This window comes from Lolium perenne, chromosome 2 (assembly GCF_019359855.2).
Source record: "Lolium perenne isolate Kyuss_39 chromosome 2, Kyuss_2.0, whole genome shotgun sequence".
NCBI lineage: Eukaryota > Viridiplantae > Streptophyta > Magnoliopsida > Poales > Poaceae > Lolium > Lolium perenne.
Window position 1 is genome coordinate 252,287,494 of NC_067245.2, and position 19,628 is coordinate 252,307,121.

Consider the following 19,628-nt stretch of genomic DNA (forward strand, 5'->3'; position numbering starts at 1 on the left):
CTACATGTAGCATTTCCCGTTTCCAACCATATAACAATTTAACGAAGAAGAAACTTTCGCCATGAATATTATGAGTAAAGAACAGATGTGTTCATACGAACCAGCGGAGCGTGTCTCTCTCCCACACAAAGAATGCTAGGATCCATTTTATTCAAACAAAAACAAAAACAAAAACAAAAACATACAGACGCTCCAAGTAAAGTACATAAGATGTGACCGAATAAAAATATAGTTTCAAGAGAAGTGACCTGATAAGTTGTCGATGAAGAAGGGGATGCCTTGGGCATCCCCAAGCTTAGACGCTTGAGTCTTCTTGAAATATGCAGGGGTGAACCACCGGGGCATCCCCAAGCTTAGAGCTTTCACTCTTCTTGATCATATTGTATCATCCTCCTCTCTTGACCCTTGAAAACTTCCTCCACACCAAACTCAAAACAACTCATTAGAGGGTTAGTGCATAATCAAAAATTCACATGTTCAGAGGTGACACAATCATTTTTAACACTTCTGGACATTGCTCAAAGCTACTGGAAGTTAATGGAACAAAGAAATCCATCCCACATAGCAAAAGAGGCAATGCGAAATAAAAGGCAGAATCTGTCAAAACAGAACAGTCCGTAAAGACGAATTTTAAAGAGGCACCAGACTTGCTCAAATGAAAATGCTCAAATTGAATAAAGTTGCGTACATATCTGAGGATCACTCACGTAAATTGGAATAATTTCCTGATTTACCTGCAGAGAATTAGGCCCTGATTCGTGACAGCAAGAAATCTATTTCTGCGCAGTAATCCAAATCTAGTATGAACCTTACTATCAAAGACTTTACTTGGCACAACAATGCAATAAAATAAGATAAGGAGAGGTTGCTACAGTAGTAACAACTTCCAAGACACAAATATAAAACAAAATTACTGTAGCAAAATAAACACATGGGTTATCTCCCAAGAAGTTCTTTCTTTATAGCCATTAAGATGGGCTCAGCAGTTTTAATGATGCACTCGCAAGAAATAGTATTTGAAGCAAAAGAGAGCATCAAGTGGCAAATTCAAAACAAATTTAAGCCTAACATGCTTCCTATGAAAAGGAATCTTGTAAATAAACAAATTCAAGAAGCATAATGCAACTGGCATAGAAAGATAAAACAAGTGCAGCTTCAAGATTTTCAGCAAAAAGAGAGGTGTTTTAGTAACATGAAAATTTCTACAACCATATTTTCCTCTCTCATAATAACTTTCAGTAGTATCATGAGCAAACTCAACAATATAACTATCACATAAAGCATTCTTATCATGAGTCTCATGCATAAAATTATTACTCTCCACATAAGCATAATCAATTTTATTAGTTGTAGTGGGAGCAAATTCAACAAAGTAGCTATCATTATTATTCTCATCATCAAATATAGGAGGCATATTGTAATCATAATCAAATTTATCCTCCATAACAGGTGGTACCAAAAGACCACTATCATTATAATCATCATAAATAGGAGGCAAAGTATCATCAAAGAAAATTTTCTCCTCAATGCTTGGGGGACTAAAAATATCATGCTCATCAAAACCAGCTTCCCCAAGCTTAGAATTTTCCATATCATTAGCAACAATGGTGTTCAAAGTATTCATACTAATATGTTCCATGGGTTCTTTAATTTTCGCATCAAACCATCCATGTCTTAACTCAGGAAATAGAATAAAAAGCTCCATGTTGCCTTTCATTATGCCAAACTAGTGTAAAACAAGAAACAAAAAGATGCAATTGCAGGATCTAAAGGAAATAGCTTCGAGTACTTACAACGGCGCCGGAAAATAGCTTAGTAGCCGAGATCCGGAGTGTGAGTACCTTTTACCTTTCCTCCCCGGCAACGGCGCCAGAAAAGTGCTTGATGTCTACGGGTGCTTCTATTCTTGTAGACAGTGTTGGGCCTCCAAGAGCAGAGGTTTGTAGAACAGCAGCAAGTTTCCCTTAAGTGGATCACCCAAGGTTTATCGAACTCAGGGAGGAAGAGGTCAAAGATATCCCTCTCAAGCAACCCTGCAACCACAAAGCAAGAAGTCTCTTGTGTCCCCAACACACCTAATAGGTGCACTAGTTCGGCGAAGAGATAGTGAAATACAGGTGGTATGAATAAATATGAGCAGTAATAACGGTGCCAGAAAAGTGCTTTGCTGCCCAGGACTGGCGTGTGGTTGATGGTGGTAATATAGCGGACAGTACAGATGCAGTAGAACAGTAAACAAACAACGATAGCAGTATTTAGGAACAAGGCCTAGGGATCATACTTTCACTAGTGGACACTCTCAACTTTGATCACATAACAGAATAAATAGATAGATGCTAGACTCTACACTCTCTTGTTGGATGATGAACACCACTAACTGTGTAGGATTACACGAACCCTCAACGCCGGAGTTAACAAGCTCCACAATATTCGATGTTCATATTTAAATAACCTTAGAGTGCACGACAGATCAACGCAATTAAACCAAGTACTAACATAGCATGCACACTGTCACCTTCACGCTACGAAAGGAGGAATAGATCACATCAATACTATCATAGCAATAGTTAACTTCATAATCTACAAGAGATCACAATCATAACCTACACCAAGTACTACACGATGCACACACTGTCACCATTACACCGTGCAGGAGGAATAGACTACTTTAATAACATCACTAGAGTAGCACACAGATAAATTGTGATACAAAACACATTGCAATCATAAAGAGATATAAATAAGAACTTCACTATGCCATTCATAACAGTGAATAAGTATTCTGTGAAATATAGCCTAAGAGACCCACACGGTGCACACACTGTCACCTTTACACACGTGAGACAAGGAGTCTCCGGAGATCACATAAGTAAAATCCACTTGACTAGCATAATGACATCTAGATTACAAGCATCATCATATGAATCTAAATCATGTAAGGCAGCTCATGAGATTATTGTATTGAAGTACATAGGAGAGAGATGAACCACATAGCTACCGGTACAGCCCTTAGCCTCGATGGAGAACTACTCCCTCCTCATGGGAGACAGCAGCGTTGATGAAGATGGCGGTGGTGATGGCAGCGGTGTCGATGGAGAAGCCTTCCGGGGGCACTTCCCCGTCCCGGCGGCGTGCCGGAACAGAGACTCCTGTCCCCCAGATCTTGGCTTCGCGATGGCGGCGGCTCTGGATGGTTTCTCGTACCGTGGCTTTTCCGTATCGAAGATTTAGGTCAGGGACCTTTAAATAGGCGAAGAGGCGGAGTCGGAGGGTCGACGAGGCGGCGACACACTAGGGGGGGCGCGGCCAAGGCCTGGGCCGCGCCACCCTGTCGTCTGGTGGGCCTGTGGCCCCCCTCTGGCGGCTCTCGGGTGTTCTGGAAGCTTCGTCCAATTCTAAGACTCTGGGCGTTGATTTCGTCCAATTCCGAGAATATTTCCTTACTAGGATTTCTGAAACCAAAAACAACAGAAAACAGGAACTGGCACTTCGGCATCTCGTCAATAGGTTAGTTCCGGAAAACGCATAAATATGACATAAAGTATGCATAAAACATGTAGATATCATCAATAATGTGGCATGGAACATAAGAAATTATCGATACGTCGGAGACGTATCACCGGCGCACTAGAGCCTACCGGTGGAAACACGCTGGTGGGAATGAGTTACCGCCGACGCACCAGCTGGTGCACCAGCAGTAACACGAATTATCCCCGGCGAGCAGGCCTGATGCACCGATGATATGTTTTTTTTCAAAACTCAAAAAAGGCCGATCCAGATCAAGATCTAGATCTAGCTCGGGTTCATCTATCTCGGGTTCGTCCTCGAAAACGGTGACCATGCGCCGCCTTGTTGTCGTTTCCGTGCCGATGTAGGAGTAGGAGTAGGAGGAGGAGGAGGAGGAGGATGAGGATGAGGATGAGGCTGGAGGTGGTGGTTTAGGAGGAGGAGGAGGAGGAGAAGGCCGGAGGTGGATGTGGAGGAGGAGAGGAAGGAGATTGCTGGAGGTTGAGGTGGAGGAGGAGTCCCGAGGTGGAGGAGGTTACCGGAGGAGGAGGAAGATGAGGAGGTCGTTGGTGAGGATTACAAGGAGAAGAGGACGAGAGAAAGAGGAGAAGGGGGAGAAGTGAGCAAGGAGAAGAGGCAGGAGGGCCGGCTTTGCATATATAGACTAGGTTACCACCGGCGCACCTAATACAGCGGTGCGCCGGGGGTTATTTTTTTATTTTTTTTACCAAAATCTAAAAGCTCAAAAAGTCCTGTTTCTGTTTTAGATTTGACGAATCCATTTTTTCCAAACGACCATAGGTTGTTGAATTCGGAACCTAAATTTCGCGTAGGTAGATTTTGATATAAAAAAGTCTTTCATCGGAGGTCAGGTTGTATGAACCAGAAATCCCGTTTTACCGAAACATGACGCTACTTTGCATAATATATTGAAATTCATGTTTTTTAATTTTCATTAAAACTAGATGGCATAATACATAGCCATCTCGAAGGATTTAATTTTTTTGAAATTTCTATCATTTTCTTCTATTTTTTTTTTTCAAAATTGGAAAAGGCGTTCGAGGGGGGGGTGTGGAGAGAAAATCTGTGCTCCCTTACCCCTGGCGCGCCTCTATGGTGGTGCACCGGTGGTATGCGCCGGGGTAAGGGGAGCTTGAATGTTTGATCTGGCCCGAACCTCTTCTAACTTTATCCCGGCGCACTAAATTTTTCCTGCGCCGGCGTTATTGGGCTATCACCAGCGCGATCGAAACAAGATGCGCCGGTAGTATTTACCACCGGCACGGTCAAAACATGGTGCGCTGGCAACTATAGGCCTTTTCCTAGCAGTGCACACTTCATACATACAAAGTAAATTGACTATCTAATTAATCTGCCTCACATGTTTTTCTTGGTCACGTCGTGCATGATGGCCCAATTGAAATGGAGGTCATGCCATTTTGGTTGGCAAGTTTGCTGATAGTCTATGCTAAAAGTGACCAAGTCATTTGAATCGAACCATACCTATTTTTTTTTTTTTTTTTGAGAATAATCTAACCATACCTAATGACCTACACGCCGCGATTGTCCACCAGGTTTTCTACCGTGAGGCCTTGTTTACTTCTCTCGTATTTTTCTTCCCAATAGGTATGGGGATGGGAGGGGATTTGGTGTTCACCCAATCCCCTCAAATACCCTTCCCCAAAAACACTAGTATGATGGAGAGTTTTTGATTTAGTCAAAAAATGTGGGGATGGGAGGGGATATCTCGGGATTATGTCGTTCAAAACCGGAGAAGTAAACAGACTAGTGGGGATTTTCCGGGATACGAAATAATCCCCTCCCATCCCCATAAATACCCTAGAAGTAAACAAGCCTGAATGTGGACCCTCACTGAATTTAACTGGGCGGCGCCGTGGGCGGCCCGAGATGAGTCCCGAATTCCTGAGGAGGGTTCGTCCTCGGAGTATGAGGCGCCGCTGCGACTGCCGGACGCGAGAACGCGACGCCGCTGGACTCCCCTCCGAGGGAACCCACGATGAGCCCGTATGCTCGACCACGGACGAGCCCATTCCCGTGGCGGCCGCCGGCGCGGTTGTCGAGGCGGTGCTCACGGTGGAGGGCATTGTCGCTGTGCAGCTTCATCTTGCCAGCGGCGACATTGGCTTTCCGCGTGGCTCCGCTCGGCGTTCGACCGCGTCGTCGCCGCCTTGGGCAAGCCCCCCCCCCCTCCGCCTTCTTTTGATCTCCGCCACCCACCCATTCAACTATTATTTCCCGTTGTCCTCGTCCATCAGTTTTGCTGATTTGACCCGAATTTGTTCCAGGTGGTTTCCCCGTGTTGAAATTAGAGAGAAATTTAGTTGTTTATTTTTTCGGGACGGCGAGACGGAGTCAGCCATGTGACTATGTCGTCGTCTTCTGACTCGTTCGAGACGAACCTGTGGCAACAACAACTCCTTGTGTATACATACACGCTCAGGAGTTCTTTAGACAACTACTGAAGCAATTTCTAAAGCTACAGTATTCCTTTTCTCTAGGGAAGCAACCATCGGAGGGCGATCTGCCCACCTGAATTTTGTTCAGTGTTCTTGGTGAATTTGGAAAGAGGGATTCTTGAGTACAAATCCTCCATATATGGCACTTCTATTCGAGGAGAACTGGACACCACCATTATTTCAGGTGAGTTTTGTTGACATGTTTTCAAGAATACGGTTCTACGATCCGCTATCTGTTCGTCTTTCATTTACTTGAAGGTTAATTGGATATACTAAAAAAACAAGAAGAATGTTTTTTTTTATTTTGACAGCCTAGATGAATCCTTATTTCTTCCATGACTGAATTGTTGAGGCTGGCTGCTCGTCAGTACGCAATAGCTATCTAAAAACATGCTTGTGTTGGGACCTGTGATGGAGTAGGTTGATGAACGCAGAGTTAAGTTCTTCAGAGAACAAGATTTAACTTGGAACGGCGGGTTTGTTCCTTCACAGCATATCCTGCTTTTGTTAAGCATCATACACAGACAACAGATCCTGCTTCTGTGGAGTAGAACATCTATAACTGATGTTGAAGGAACTAAACATTATCATAGAATTTCATAGTTTGCAACTTGGAGAGTATAAAGATGAAACGTCCTTCAGGCCATCTATGTACCATACACATCTAGGAGAAATCTTGAAACACTAGAATCCTATAAGAAAATTTTCTATGTAGCCCATTGAAAAAAAAAATTGTAGCATGAGTTTGGAGCGCATGGGAAAATCCATGTGTGTCTTCCATGGACTTTTTCTCCCTTCAAATAGACGTTTTTCATTAATATCGTCATTTTTCTTATTCTAGCGTTTTTCTGTTATGTAGGAATCAGATCCAACATAGTTGAAGCCGATTGTAAATAATGCAGCTTTGCCTGCCACATGTCAGCAGTTCTGGCTTATTGCTTATGCTTGCTGGGGCTGGTGCTATTGCTTTTGTTTGATCCCTACATTGTCTTGTTGAACTTTCTTTATCCTAAGACAACAAATTCTCTTGCATGGTTTAGACTTTTAGTTTAACAATGCATCTATCTGTGTGAGCAGGTGTATGGCCTCCATTTTCTATTTTACCCATTACATTTTCTGTAACAAAGCTGTTGATTAACTAACATTTGTCAAAATAGACGAACCCTAATTCTTGTGTTTTGTATTGCAATGACGCTCATGGGGTACATAGAGGTACATGTAGGCGGGGAGACCTGGACTACAAGCAGATCATTATGTTTAAACTAATCCTAGCCCTTATCTCTAATCTACACATATTCTAACAACATTATCATGTCTGCTTATTCTCAGCCAAAGAATATGCAAGTGTTCCTGCAGCTTGGCCTGAGCCTTGTACTGCTTGCAGCACAATGCACACCTGGAAATGCGGTTCCCAGTTCACAGTGCCGAAGGCAGTGTGGTGCTGTTGAGATACCGTACCCATTCGGCATCGATCCGAACTGCTCACTCACAAGAGGCTTCGACATCAGTTGCAAGGTCCAGGATGGCATCCCCAAGCCATTCCGTGGCGACTTTGAGGTGCTCAACATTTCCTTGACCCAGGGCACGATGCGGGTGCTCAATTACATTGTGGCCCATTGTTACAACACCTCTACAAGAAGCATGGAGTTTATGGGCCGTTTCAATGGGTACGCGGGCCGACCTTCCTCTCCGCTTCGTCTCTCCGATGTCCAAAATAGGTTCACGGTCATTGGATGCAAGGCCCTCTACTTGATCTCCGATGGCAACGGCACAGGCTACCAAGGCGTAGGCGTCTCAACATGTCGCAACTTTTCAGACTTAGTAGATGGGTCATGCTCTGGCATAGGATGCTCCCAGACTATGATACCAAAGATGATGTACAACTATGGCACAACTACCTCGGATTTTTTCAACACAAGCCAAATCTGGGAGTTTAACAGGTGCAGCTACGCTGTGCTAATGGAGGCAGCATCATTCAACTTCAGCACCATGTACGTAAACACCACCAAGTTCAATGACACGAATGATGGGCGGGTACCCATGGTCCTTGACTGGGCGATAAGAGATCATAGGTGTGATGTCGCCACGCAGAACAAGACAGGCACTTATGCATGCCTTAGCAGCAACAGTGTGTGCATTGATTCCCTCAATGATAATGGATACATATGCAACTGCTCCCAGGGATACAAAGGCAACCCTTATCTTCCATATGGTTGCCAAGGTACTAATTAGCTTCGATCTGAATGTGTATACACGCAAATGCTTATCAAATTCTGTTCTGAATGTATACGTCCCCTTGTTTGTTGGAAAATCTAATATCGAGTTTTGCCAATCTTACTGCAGATGTTGATGAATGCAGCGACAATCCATGTCCTTCAGGCGGCTCTTGCCACAATACGGTTGGAGGATTTCGGTGTTCTTGTGGAGTAGGAAGAAAATTGGAAAGCAATACATGCAATCCTGATACTGGCTTAATAATAGGTAAGACCAGAGAAGTGATCACCTAGCTAAATCATTACTTTTTGTTGCATTTTTGTGCAATCTAAAGACAAAAAAAGAAGTAAATGTAAAACCAATAACGCATCTGTTGTTGACAAAATTAGATGAACTATACTCTCTCTCTCTCTCTCTCTCTCTCTCTCTCTCTCTCATAATTCTCCAATCTGATGTTGTTATGCAGGAGTTACAATGGGATTATTTGGTGTAATGGTTATCATCATGATCGGTGTCTTCTGGGGACAAATGATAATCCAAAAGAGAAAATTGAACAAAGTTAGGCAGGACTATTTTCAACAGCATGGAGGCTTGCTTTTGTTTGACATGATGAAATCAGAGAAAGGCCTTGCATTCACGGTATTTTCAGAATCTGAACTCATAGAAGCCAGTGACAACTTTGACAATAGCAGAATACTTGGAAAAGGAGGACACGGAACCGTCTACAAAGGAATAATAAAGAACAACATGCCAGTTGCAATTAAAAGATGTGCATTAGTTGACGAAAGGCAAAAGAAAGAATTTGGCCAAGAGATGCTCATTTTGTCCCAAATCAATCACAAGAACATCGTTAAGCTCCTGGGTTGTTGCCTTGAGGTGGAAGTTCCAATTCTAGTCTATGAGTTTGTCCCAAATGGTACACTATTTGAGCTTATCCATGGCAACAACCAAGCATTGCAAATATCCTTTAGCACTCTCTTAAGGATTGCTCATGAAGCAGCCGAAGGACTCAGCTTCCTACATTCGTACGCGTCTCCCCCAATAATTCATGGTGATGTGAAAACTGCCAACATCCTTCTTGATGACAACTACATGGCCAAAGTGTCAGACTTTGGAGCTTCCGTACTAGTCCCATCTGACAAAGAGCAGTTTGTCACAATGGTTCAAGGTACTTGCGGATACCTTGATCCTGAATACATGCAAACATGCCAGTTAACAGACAAAAGCGACGTGTACAGCTTCGGAGTTATCCTTTTAGAGATCCTCACTGGTCAGTTGCCACTGAAGCTCGAAGGGCCTGAGAAGCAAAGAAGCTTATCGTTGATTTTCTTATCTGCTATGAAGGAGAACAATCTTGATGCAGTGTTGGTGAGCCATGTGAAAGGACAAGAGAGTATGGAACTATTGAGAGGACTCGCAGACCTTGCTAAAAGATGCCTAGATATGTGTGGTGACAACAGGCCCTTAATGAAAGAGGTCGCGGACGAGCTCAATAGATTGAGGAAACTTTCGATGCATCCTTGGGTACGGCTCGACGTGGAGACAGATGCAGAAAGCCTTCTTGGAGAAGAATCCACCAGTGGTTATGACATAGAATTAAGTGGGTATCCTATGGGCGAAAGTGAGAACCAGCCAATAAACCCAAGAAGTTCCTATTATGCAAGGTGATTAAGATACGCATAATAAATCGTTAATTGCAGATAAAAAGAAGTTTCTTCTGGACCTTGTTACCATTTACTTGTGAGGTTAGCATTGCTGCTACTTGATGCGATTGTGTTTACTCTTTGTAATAGGGAATAGTCTAGCTCTTACAACTTGTAGATTATAAAAATATCTTTTATTCATTTGATGTGGTAATAAAATGATTGATTCCCATTGACAAATTCGCTGTAGTATACCTAGTTATCATACCCACAACACTACCTTAGCGATGTTGACCGTTAAGTGTGTGACCCTACGGGTTTGAGAATATGTGGGAGACACCTCTCCAATCAATAATTAACAGCGAGACCTGGATGTCCATAATGATTCCCACACATTTAACGACAATTTTTATGGGTTGAACCACGATGTCAAGGATTCAAATAATCCCATATTCCATTCTCTTTGTCTCATGATATTTTATTTGCTCGAGACTCGGCCGTCGGTATCACCATATGTAGTTCAATCTCGTTCGCAGCACGTACTCTTCACTCGTATCGTAACGCATCATTCACTTTTGACTAACTCACTAGTCACGTGCTTCCAAGCGATATAGAATGTGTGTGGCACCTGAGTAAACCCTGAGTATATCTATCCTTTACGTGAATGGAAAAATCTCATTCTTGATACATATCACCCAACAACTACTTTCTAAGATACCTAAATACACCTTTATGATCACTCAATTAGGAAGTGATGTCACTTAAAGTATTCTTCTAGTGCTAGGGAGTAGCATAATCTCATGGTCTAAGGATTTGTATATTTAATATTTTGGAAAGCTACAACAATTTAAACATTGGCATGATCTAATTGTTCCACTTAGTTAGGTCTTGTACATCAGTCATTCTTCTAGGTCTTGTACAACACTCATTCTCCTAATGATATGATCCCATTGGTACCTGAATATACATGTCTATGGTTAGGAAAACATTAGCCATCATTAACCAACAGAGTAGTCTACTAGAGGCTTACTAGAGACACGGTGTTGTTCACAAATCACACGAGTATTAAAATTTCCGCTTAATTCAATTCTACCATGGAGTATAATATCTTTTCATGAACAAAGAAATATGAAAATAACTACATTATTATTTCCTCAGCATCACGGGCCCTTTTTTCCATATGACAAGAACATTTATAGGGATATCCCTTACGAGAAGTATGTTTGTTTTGAATGATTGTTTATTTCATCCTGAAGATAGTGCGTGGTTTGTTCCAGGAGCATACCTTGCTTTTTTATATTAATCCTCTTGTATTTATCTAATAGTACTTTTTTTTATCGAAAAAGTACCATTTGGGATTTTGATTTTGTCGTGGTTTAATGTACCCCAAACCATAGTTTATTTTGGCCTCTCGTCAGCATGAGGGTTCCCGTTTCTTGTTTTAGCAAGCTTTTGTGTCTTTGCCGAGGTGGCTACATCCTAATGTCCTCCTTTCTGCTCTATTGGTGCGATTAGCATCAGCGGAGGGCGCATGAAGTTATATGCCTAGCAGATCTTATGGGATCTCGTTGGTTTTCGTCTTCGTTTGTGTGGTTGCTGGTCAGACTCTTCCTATTTATGATTTTTATTTCTTTGGGGTTCTTTGCTCTGCTGCTAATGGGCATTAATAGATTACAGGTAGATGGATTTTTCGCAAAAAACAAAAACCACTATACAGCCGAATTGTTGCTCCTGGGCCTGCTCGACACTACCAGGCTGCTACGGGTTGAGAGCCTCCTTCCTGGGCCGTTTTCTCCTCGCCGCCTCGTGCGCCATATATGCCGTGCCAGCAGAGCTTCTTCCATACCGCCCCCCTAGCCCCATGGACGATCACGATGCGCTGTTATTTCTTCTTCACCTCGAAAAGCGAAAGGGTAAAGCTGGCGACGTACCGCTCGGCCGATATAGGTAGCTCCGGGGAGTGAGGAGCAGTTCCAACGGAGCTTCCTTTCACCGCCATGAATGCCGCCGCCGCCGCCCCGTTCCGGGAGCCCCGTCCGCCTCACCGCACCGTCACGCACCCTTATCCCCTTCTCGACCTCAAAGCGATGTGTGCAAGAATCTCTAACTCCGTCGACAACTTCGAGACGCGCGCGGTTCGTTATTACTCTGACCGATCCTCCTCGCATGCATTATTGGGTCGAGAATCTTCGCGCGGCTGTACTTGGATGACATCGATATCCATCCTTTTGGTTCGTTGCCGGCCCGTACTGACCTCTTTCCCAGCCGACGGATCGACGCAGAGAAAGACGACGGGAGGAGGAGGAAAGGACTACGTAGTACGCACACGGTGATGTACCATCTCCATGCGTCCAAGGACTGCCTTGTATTATAATGGATACTGTTTATTTTACTAGTATCTTCTGTGTTTGCTCTCTGGCCATATATTGCGTGGTCAACATGCGCGAGCTATCAAGCCGATCGCTGTCATTGCGCCAGGCTGCAAGGCACACACATTTGACCAGAATTGCGATCGATCGTAGCAGAATTTGGCAGCTAGCACTGCTTCGATTTTCCATAGAAAGGTAGGCAGGATACTCGTGTCTCATGGTGCACACGCTTAAGGCCGTAACAAAAAGGTTTATATTTCAGAACATATATGCAATAGTATACAAAAAGAAAATAGTATGATAATTTGTTACCCTATATGATGTGCATTGAACTTATTCCTTCTAATTACGGATGGAATTTAATTAAGAAAATCTAAAATTTTGACTTATTCCTTCTCTATATGTTGTGGATGTTCCTTCTTTTACATATGCAAAAAATATTAAAAAATTATTGTTTTCCATAGCTCGAAACTAGTTTGAGATCGACTCGGCATCCTTACAAGCTGAGTATGAGTAAACTTTATAACTTGATCTTTCACTCCACACAGGCTGAGCTCACTTTGAAGTTCAGTATGAGCTGAGCTTGGCCTAGTCTTTACTCGCTCGAACTTGACTCGTTTGCACACTAAATATAGCGAATTTATTCTGAGGCAAATCCAGGTAATTTTCAGCAATGGCTCGCAGGGTTACCATGCAAGTCGAGTTGCCCCCATAAACGACGCGTGACATAAGGTGGAATCCCCATGTCTGTTGAGAGAACCACTTTCAAAGCTGCCGTCTAGACATGCGTATACCATTCCGTTCAGACGTAGTACTACTACTGATGTACAATCGATCTTTGTTTCTCTTTGCATACGTACATCGAAACGTCACCTCCTTCAACCGTCTATTTTGCACAGCACATGCCTTGAGGCTGAAACCATTAATATCGACCAATCCACAAGGCACATGCCCAGTTGCATCCCTGCCTGTATATATACGCGCGCAGCATCTAGCGACCACACAGAAACACACACGTACTGTTCTCAAAAAAAAGAAACACACACGTACGCACGGGACGTTCAAGCAGCAGCATGAAGGGATTACGGCGCTCATCCAGCAGCAACAGGAGGCTCCTCGCGTCCTTCGTGAACGCGTGCAGGAAGCTCGGCGCCGCCCCGACGGCGGGCGAGTGGGCGCAGCTCCACGCCGGCGACGACGAGGCCGCCATCCCGGTGGACGTGCCGAGGGGCTACACGGTGGTGTACGTCGGGGCGGAGCTGCGGCGGCACGTCGTCCGGGTGTCCTCCCTCGGCCACCCGCTGTTCCGGGAGCTGCTCGACGACCGCGCGCGGGAGGGGTACGCCTTCGCCGCCGACGACAGGCTCTGCCTGCCCTGCGACGAGGACATCTTCCTCGCCGTGCTCTGCCACGTCGACTCCAAGCACGACTACTGCCGGAGGCTGGTACTATGCAGCTGATACGTAGGATCGGGAGCGGTTCATATATTTGCTCCGAGATAACGAGATTGTTGGCCGGGTACATGATTTCGTAGGCCTCAGATGTATAGGGTCGATCTCTGTAGAAATTTAGTTTCCGGTGCCCCGTGCTCTGTATCCCATTCTTCAAGGATGTGCCGCATAGTGCCGCCGTGCAGAATGGCACTCGTTCCAACTTGAATTGTTGGAGAGTGCAAGGCGCGGCATCCTCTAATCCGTTATCCCTGATTATCCAGCCTCTGAACTGTTGCACCTAGATACTGTCATACTTTTTGGTCCATACTGCTCGCCTTCTCCAGCATTTGGGATGGCGACGTCGACGCAAGCTCCTAGATGCTACTCTCTTCTTTCCATAATTCTTGTCGTGGTTTTTATTTAAATTTAAACGAAAACCACGACAAGAATTTTGAACTAAAATCACGACAAGATCGAATTATGCAACAGAGTGAGTAGTGCAAACAACATTACCATATGACCTTGACGTGTAACAGATGGTACATCAAAGTTCAAACGGAAAAGCTTCACATACAGATTGCACACATATAGGCTATCATGTTGGAATTGCAGTTCATATGGGGCACAAGTGACGCTAGAAATATCGACGCAGGGCGGATCTGCTGTGCTGGAAACAACAGCCATACAGAGGAAGTGTCAAAATAAAATAAAACCGTTGTCGCCTATACATTATATATATTCTCTCAGGATGCTTGTCTGTCTAGTTGAAGTCGGGCTTCTCAGGGTAAGTGCAGCCAGAATGCTGGATGACGACATTCGCAGCGTAACAAGCAGCTCTGACACACTCGTCAATGCTCTTCTCCTGAACCAACTGGGAGAGAAACCCTCCAACAAAGGCATCACCTGAAGAAAAAAAAAATGATGCAAATCACAAACATGCAAGGTGTATGTGAGCTTCTGCTATTACCATGATGAATATGTAAGAAGTTGATGCCAAGACAAAGGATAGCTCAGGGAATAACGCAGTTCAATGAATTTTTTAATGTCACTCTCCAGAAGTAACAAGTATACCTGCGCCATTAGTATCGACAAGCTTCTCCTTCGGCAAAAGGATCACAGGAAAAGTTTTGACCTGCAGGCAAAAGAATAAAAGACAGTTATGCCGATTATCCAGGCTATTTGCAGGGTACAAATGCTTCAATAAATGTAATCTCATTTGTAGTGAAAAATGCAGTTCGGTTCTTGCTAAGCTCATGGTAATATCCAAATCGTGAAAAAAAAGAAGGCTTTCAATCACCAGATCAATCCTTCAAAGTAAACACCAATTGGACTTCAACTTCAAGAAAAAGAATTGGCCATACATCAACCAACACAATACATGCATACAAAGAGCATAGACTGGACTTTGCAATATGCGCTAAAGAATGCATCATGATTTCTGCTAAAATGAGACGCACATTCCTAGTATTATCAGAGAATCAGCATTTTGTGTGACACTACTCCAGTTGTGTGCATACTGTTGCCAAATCGATGAGAACAGAAAAACTGGCTTGGTTCACATAATACCATATAATTTAGGATGGTTCTGTGCAGTCAGGGATTCATGTATAGATGGTGTTCTGTTGCAAACATTATGTACAGTTTGAATGGAATACAATCATCATGATCTTGTAAAGCCTGTCCACGAAACCAGCAGGAACAAATATAGCAGGATATTTACCTTTCCATCATCAGCCACAACTACTGGATCACAACCTTGAGTAATAACAGTAATCCTCTTGTGTGTTCCTGAAGCCTTGGGCAACTGTGAGATCTTCAAAGCAATCTCCTCAACATTCTCAGTCTACGATTTTTTATGGGGATTTGGTCAAAGGCTTCAAGATTTACTAATCAACTTATGAAATATTAGGTGATAAATGAATACCTCCCAACCACGAACTTTAGCAAATGTCCTTGCTTCTGTTTCATTTCCGAATATGTAGTCGACATACCTATGTTTGGTAACAAGAACTTTAGTAAGATTCCTAATAATATTGCAAATATGGAACCAGGTAACATGGAAAAACATATCTTTACACTACAAGCTGAAGGTGTTCCACAATGCGATCACAAAATTAAACAAAAGAATCACATGGTAATGTCCATTACTTACGGAAAAGCTTTTTCTTGGGCATCACGAAAAAACTCACAGATAAAGGGGGCAGAAAGGTTCATCATAAACACCTGCAAATAGTACAATCAATTGTGGTCGAACAAAAACACTAGAGTTGGACTACTTTTAGTGGTTAGTATTAACCTTGTTAGTTGCAGCAGCGTGCTCAGCAGCAAGTTGAATGCTATCAGGGGACACGGTAAGGAAAAAGCCAGCAATGTAAATATATTTTGCCTTCTCGACTGTAATTAACGACATTATAATTGTCAGAAAAAGAATTCTATCATCAAACAAAAATATAGTGCAAATAGAAAACGGAGTATTAGAGAGAGTAACAACAGATTGACTTGTACTAAATTTGTGTTCAGATAACTCCAAACACGATCATATCACAAAATTTATATTAGATTTGAAACGGAAAGTACCATCATCCCAAACAGCATATAAACCTTTCAGTATCAAGCGACCATAAAGCTGAAAATTCACAGAGGAGTTCAAGTGGCCATTTTTATTACCAAGCGTCCAGTTCTCTGGCCTCTTTAGATGTTCACACTTGTAGCAGTTTGCTGCGGACAAATTTGCAACAAGTGACCTGGTTACATAGAAGAAAATAGTTTAAACTGAAGTCACATCCATTTGAGGGCGGACAAAGGGGACATACACAGAAGTAATGGATCCGTTTAAGAACTGGACATGAGCATAGAAAAAAAAAATCTATGTTGATACAGAAGACCTTTGTTTGGAATGAAATAGACTAGCAAATTTAATACAATACATTCATTGATGATACACGGCTGCTGTAATTTAATACAGCAGTCATTAATATTATCCATTTATTTTGTTACCTTTGCCATCTCTGTTTGCCAAATATTAAGGCAAATATTTGAAGCGTGCATGTAGAACAAATAAATGTCAACACCTTATAGAATGGCATGCATACTAGAAACATTTTTACAGGCGCCACAAAACTATTGATCACTCATTAAAATCGCAAACAATTTAAAGAGGGAAAAAAACATGGTACCAGAGAAAGACAGTCTAGTGCAACAAAAGACATTTTTAAAGGACACTTCTGGTAAACAAAAATAAACAATTGCAGGTTAGAGTACTAGATAGAGTGTCACAAGACAAATTTAACAGACAAGTAGATGTTCTTAACTGCTAAACATTTCCATATTCCTTCACACAAGGATCGTGACTACAACTTTAGGGAAGCTTAATGCCAAGTTACGAGCAGTACTAGGTAAATACCACTCTAGTTGACATACCTCTCACCGCCAACAACACAGACAGCACATGTGCCGGTTGGAGCACTGGAATCCTCATAATAGTGGGCCTAAACAAATAGATGGGTGGTTAAAGTAGTTGATTGTGCAATATAGTGGACAATGGAGTGTCATAGCATGTAGAGGCTAAGTTATATTTTACATTGACACCAGCAGTTTGCGCATTGTTCCTCATCTCCTCGCCAAACTTGTCCTTCCCAATGCAGCCCATGAAACTTGTTGCACCAGGAATTTGAAGCATCCACTACAAAAAAAATGTAATAAGGATTGTACCAAGTTCTAAGCATATGATTAATAATCAGGATTGGTAGTAGGATAATAGCTCTGGACTGTTTGACTTAGTTTGTTCTTAGCTTACTTGGGCAACCCTAATAGAGTTCTGAGTGGCTCCTGAAAAAATCAAAACACAATAAACACAAAATTGTGAGAAAGTAAACCATGTAACAGAAATTGCTGCATTTACTTTATCAGTTAGAACAAAGATACAGAAATAATACCTCCAGCAATGTATTCGGTATTGCCCTTGCTACCCAATTCATCGTACCTAGTACCACAACACACCACAATATTAGTAACCTCTAGCCTTCAGTGATGCATCCATGGAAACACATTCTCACTTATGACATGTTATACAAGGCAATTTCCATACTGACTTTGAAACGAGTACATATCTGGCCACTCAAATCAAAACAATAACATGTTTTGATTTCTTCAGGTGGCGAATGTGACAGTATGTGGCCTTTGTTTCCAGTTCGCGATTAATACAGTTCTGGCAACAATAGCATCTGGTAACGCAAGGGAAGTAGACATGAGAAAGAAACTTACATGGGCAAGTGCTTTTCCTCCGCAAGAATGGAATTGCCCGGTTTGAGGTCATACCTAGAACACAAGCGCACAGAAAAACATGTCGGTTAGCTCGTGATAACAAGAACAGGTACATCTGATTCTGATACATGCAACCTAGACAGCATGGTCCGAGCCTTTAGACAAACTTTCTGAAGAAGAAACAGCATAATAACAGATACTACCTCCGTCCCAGTTTATAGAACTTGCACGTATTTTTAAGTCGTCAATTTAACCAACGTAGTACAAGATATACACTACAAAATATATATCATTAGAAAGTTTAGATGGTGTACTTTCTAATGATATAATTTTCATAGTGTAAAACGTATATTATATTAGTTAAATTAACGATCTTGGGATACGCGTAGGCCCTGTAAACCGGGACGGAGGGAGTATTATTTTTCGGGGTCTGAGTTTACAGCTAAGGTATATATATTTATTTCCAATAAAATGAAATTAAGCAAAAGAGAGAAAACAAAAGAGTTCAAATGCGCCGCCTGATACTGAAATAAAATTTATCTATTTGGTCGCACAGGTCATACTGTCTGCATCTTGTTCATTCAGTTAAATTTTATAAAGGTCATACACTCGTTTCTGTAGATTGTTCACAGTTGCACAGCACAGGTACCACCTAAAGCTCGAGCTAGGGATTGTTCACAGTTGCACAGCACAGGTACCACCTAAAGCTCGAGCTAGGGAGTGCAAGCTCGAGCTAAGGCACTCCCAACAAACCTATACTACACCAACAGGGTTGGGGCGAGATGCATATCTCAGTGATTGGCAGGAAAGGCATATCTCAAAACGGACAGAATACATGAGATGGAGAAGGAGCAAATTACTTCGCGAGGAAGGCTTCGTCGACGACGGCAGAGATATCGAGGAGGGGGTTGCCCATCCCCAGGAGGACGCCCTCGTAGCTTCCGCTCGCCATTTTCCCCCCTCTCTAGCGGTCGTGCCTCAATCGAGCCCAAGCTACGCGGCGGCGGCGGCGGCGGCCGCGGGTGAGAGAACTGTGTTGGGTTTACCTGCTTCCTGGGAGAATTTGTTTTTTAGAGCATCTCGCGGAAGGGGAATAAACTCCAAAATCACTTTATTGGGGACAGGAGAGAGAAGGTTTGTTTTTGAAGAAAACTGCAAAGGTAGCGAAACGCCGAAACCAGAAAACTTCCTAAATTTTCTGTGCTGTGCACTTGATTATGAATATGTGAACTCAATGTTACCTTTTTTTAGCAACCACATATTTCATTAATCAAAAACAAGTTGCATGAAGCAACACATGTGAAAATTAAAAGACAAACCGAGATAAAGTGATTTTTTTAGAGCAACCACATATTTCATTAATCGAAAAACAAGTTGCATGAAGCAACACATGTCGAAACTAAAAGACAAATCAGGATAAAATGATTATCCTGAATTTGCAGATAAACCAAACATAATTAAAACAGTTATTGCAATTCCAAAATATTTGAAATACACAATCATAAGGTTAAAATACAAATTAAAAATTCAAATAAATAACATAGTTCATCACACCACAACCAATAAACAAATAATAGTTCAACAAATAAGGTGAGACAAGCAAACATCAATTACTTTTGCCATGCATTTTCCAAAGCTCCCCAATCAAGTCATCGAGGAGTCGGCCATGCATCTCTGCGCTTCATAACATGGGCTTTTTCGCATAATTTTTATTTTCTAAGT

The 19,628-nt window shown here is 42.5% G+C and overlaps 3 protein-coding genes across 3 annotated transcripts; 2 read left to right on the top strand and 1 right to left on the bottom strand.

Moving 5' to 3' along the window:
• Window positions 1-5,759: 5,759 nt before the first annotated feature.
• LOC127335609 (wall-associated receptor kinase 3) lies at window positions 5,760-10,042 on the top strand. The gene is made up of 4 exons (XM_051362317.2): window positions 5,760-6,168; window positions 7,314-8,205; window positions 8,328-8,465; window positions 8,665-10,042. Exons 1-4 carry the CDS (start codon window positions 6,124-6,126, stop codon window positions 9,864-9,866), a joined length of 2,277 nt encoding a protein of 758 aa, XP_051218277.1. The 5' UTR covers window positions 5,760-6,123; the 3' UTR covers window positions 9,867-10,042.
• Window positions 10,043-13,257: 3,215 nt separating this feature from the next.
• LOC127330583 (auxin-induced protein X10A-like) lies at window positions 13,258-13,926 on the top strand. The gene has a single exon (XM_051356743.1). The coding sequence runs from the start codon at window positions 13,284-13,286 to the stop codon at window positions 13,668-13,670; it is 387 nt and encodes a 128-aa protein (XP_051212703.1). The 5' UTR covers window positions 13,258-13,283; the 3' UTR covers window positions 13,671-13,926.
• Window positions 13,927-14,138: 212 nt separating this feature from the next.
• LOC127335610 (adenosine kinase 2) lies at window positions 14,139-18,988 on the bottom strand. The gene is made up of 13 exons (XM_051362318.2): window positions 18,767-18,988; window positions 17,907-17,960; window positions 17,579-17,625; window positions 17,440-17,471; window positions 17,224-17,325; window positions 17,064-17,131; window positions 16,311-16,387; window positions 15,940-16,037; window positions 15,796-15,866; window positions 15,568-15,634; window positions 15,364-15,486; window positions 14,715-14,775; window positions 14,139-14,546 (listed from the first exon to the last, which is right to left on the bottom strand). Exons 1-13 carry the CDS (start codon window positions 18,856-18,858, stop codon window positions 14,404-14,406), a joined length of 1,035 nt encoding a protein of 344 aa, XP_051218278.1. The 5' UTR covers window positions 18,859-18,988; the 3' UTR covers window positions 14,139-14,403.
• Between the last annotated feature and the right edge of the window lie 640 nt (window positions 18,989-19,628).

Bases quoted from the DNA above. Each gene is read 5' to 3' on its own strand.
- LOC127335610 (XM_051362318.2), bottom strand. From the start codon at position 18,858: ATGGCGAGCGGAAGCTACGAGGGCGTCCTCCTGGGGATGGGCAACCCC. The intron at 17,626-17,906 runs GTAAGTTTCTTT...TTGTGGTACTAG, and splicing joins GAGGAAAAGCACTTGCCCAT to GTACGATGAATTGGGTAGCA. The intron at 17,132-17,223 runs GTAAAATATAAC...CTATTTGTTTAG, and splicing joins CGCAAACTGCTGGTGTCAAT to GCCCACTATTATGAGGATTC.
- LOC127330583 (XM_051356743.1), top strand. From the start codon at position 13,284: ATGAAGGGATTACGGCGCTCATCCAGCAGCAACAGGAGGCTCCTCGCG.
- LOC127335609 (XM_051362317.2), top strand. From the start codon at position 6,124: ATGGCACTTCTATTCGAGGAGAACTGGACACCACCATTATTTCAG. The intron at 6,169-7,313 runs GTGAGTTTTGTT...GCTTATTCTCAG, and splicing joins GGACACCACCATTATTTCAG to CCAAAGAATATGCAAGTGTT. The intron at 8,206-8,327 runs GTACTAATTAGC...ATCTTACTGCAG, and splicing joins TCTTCCATATGGTTGCCAAG to ATGTTGATGAATGCAGCGAC.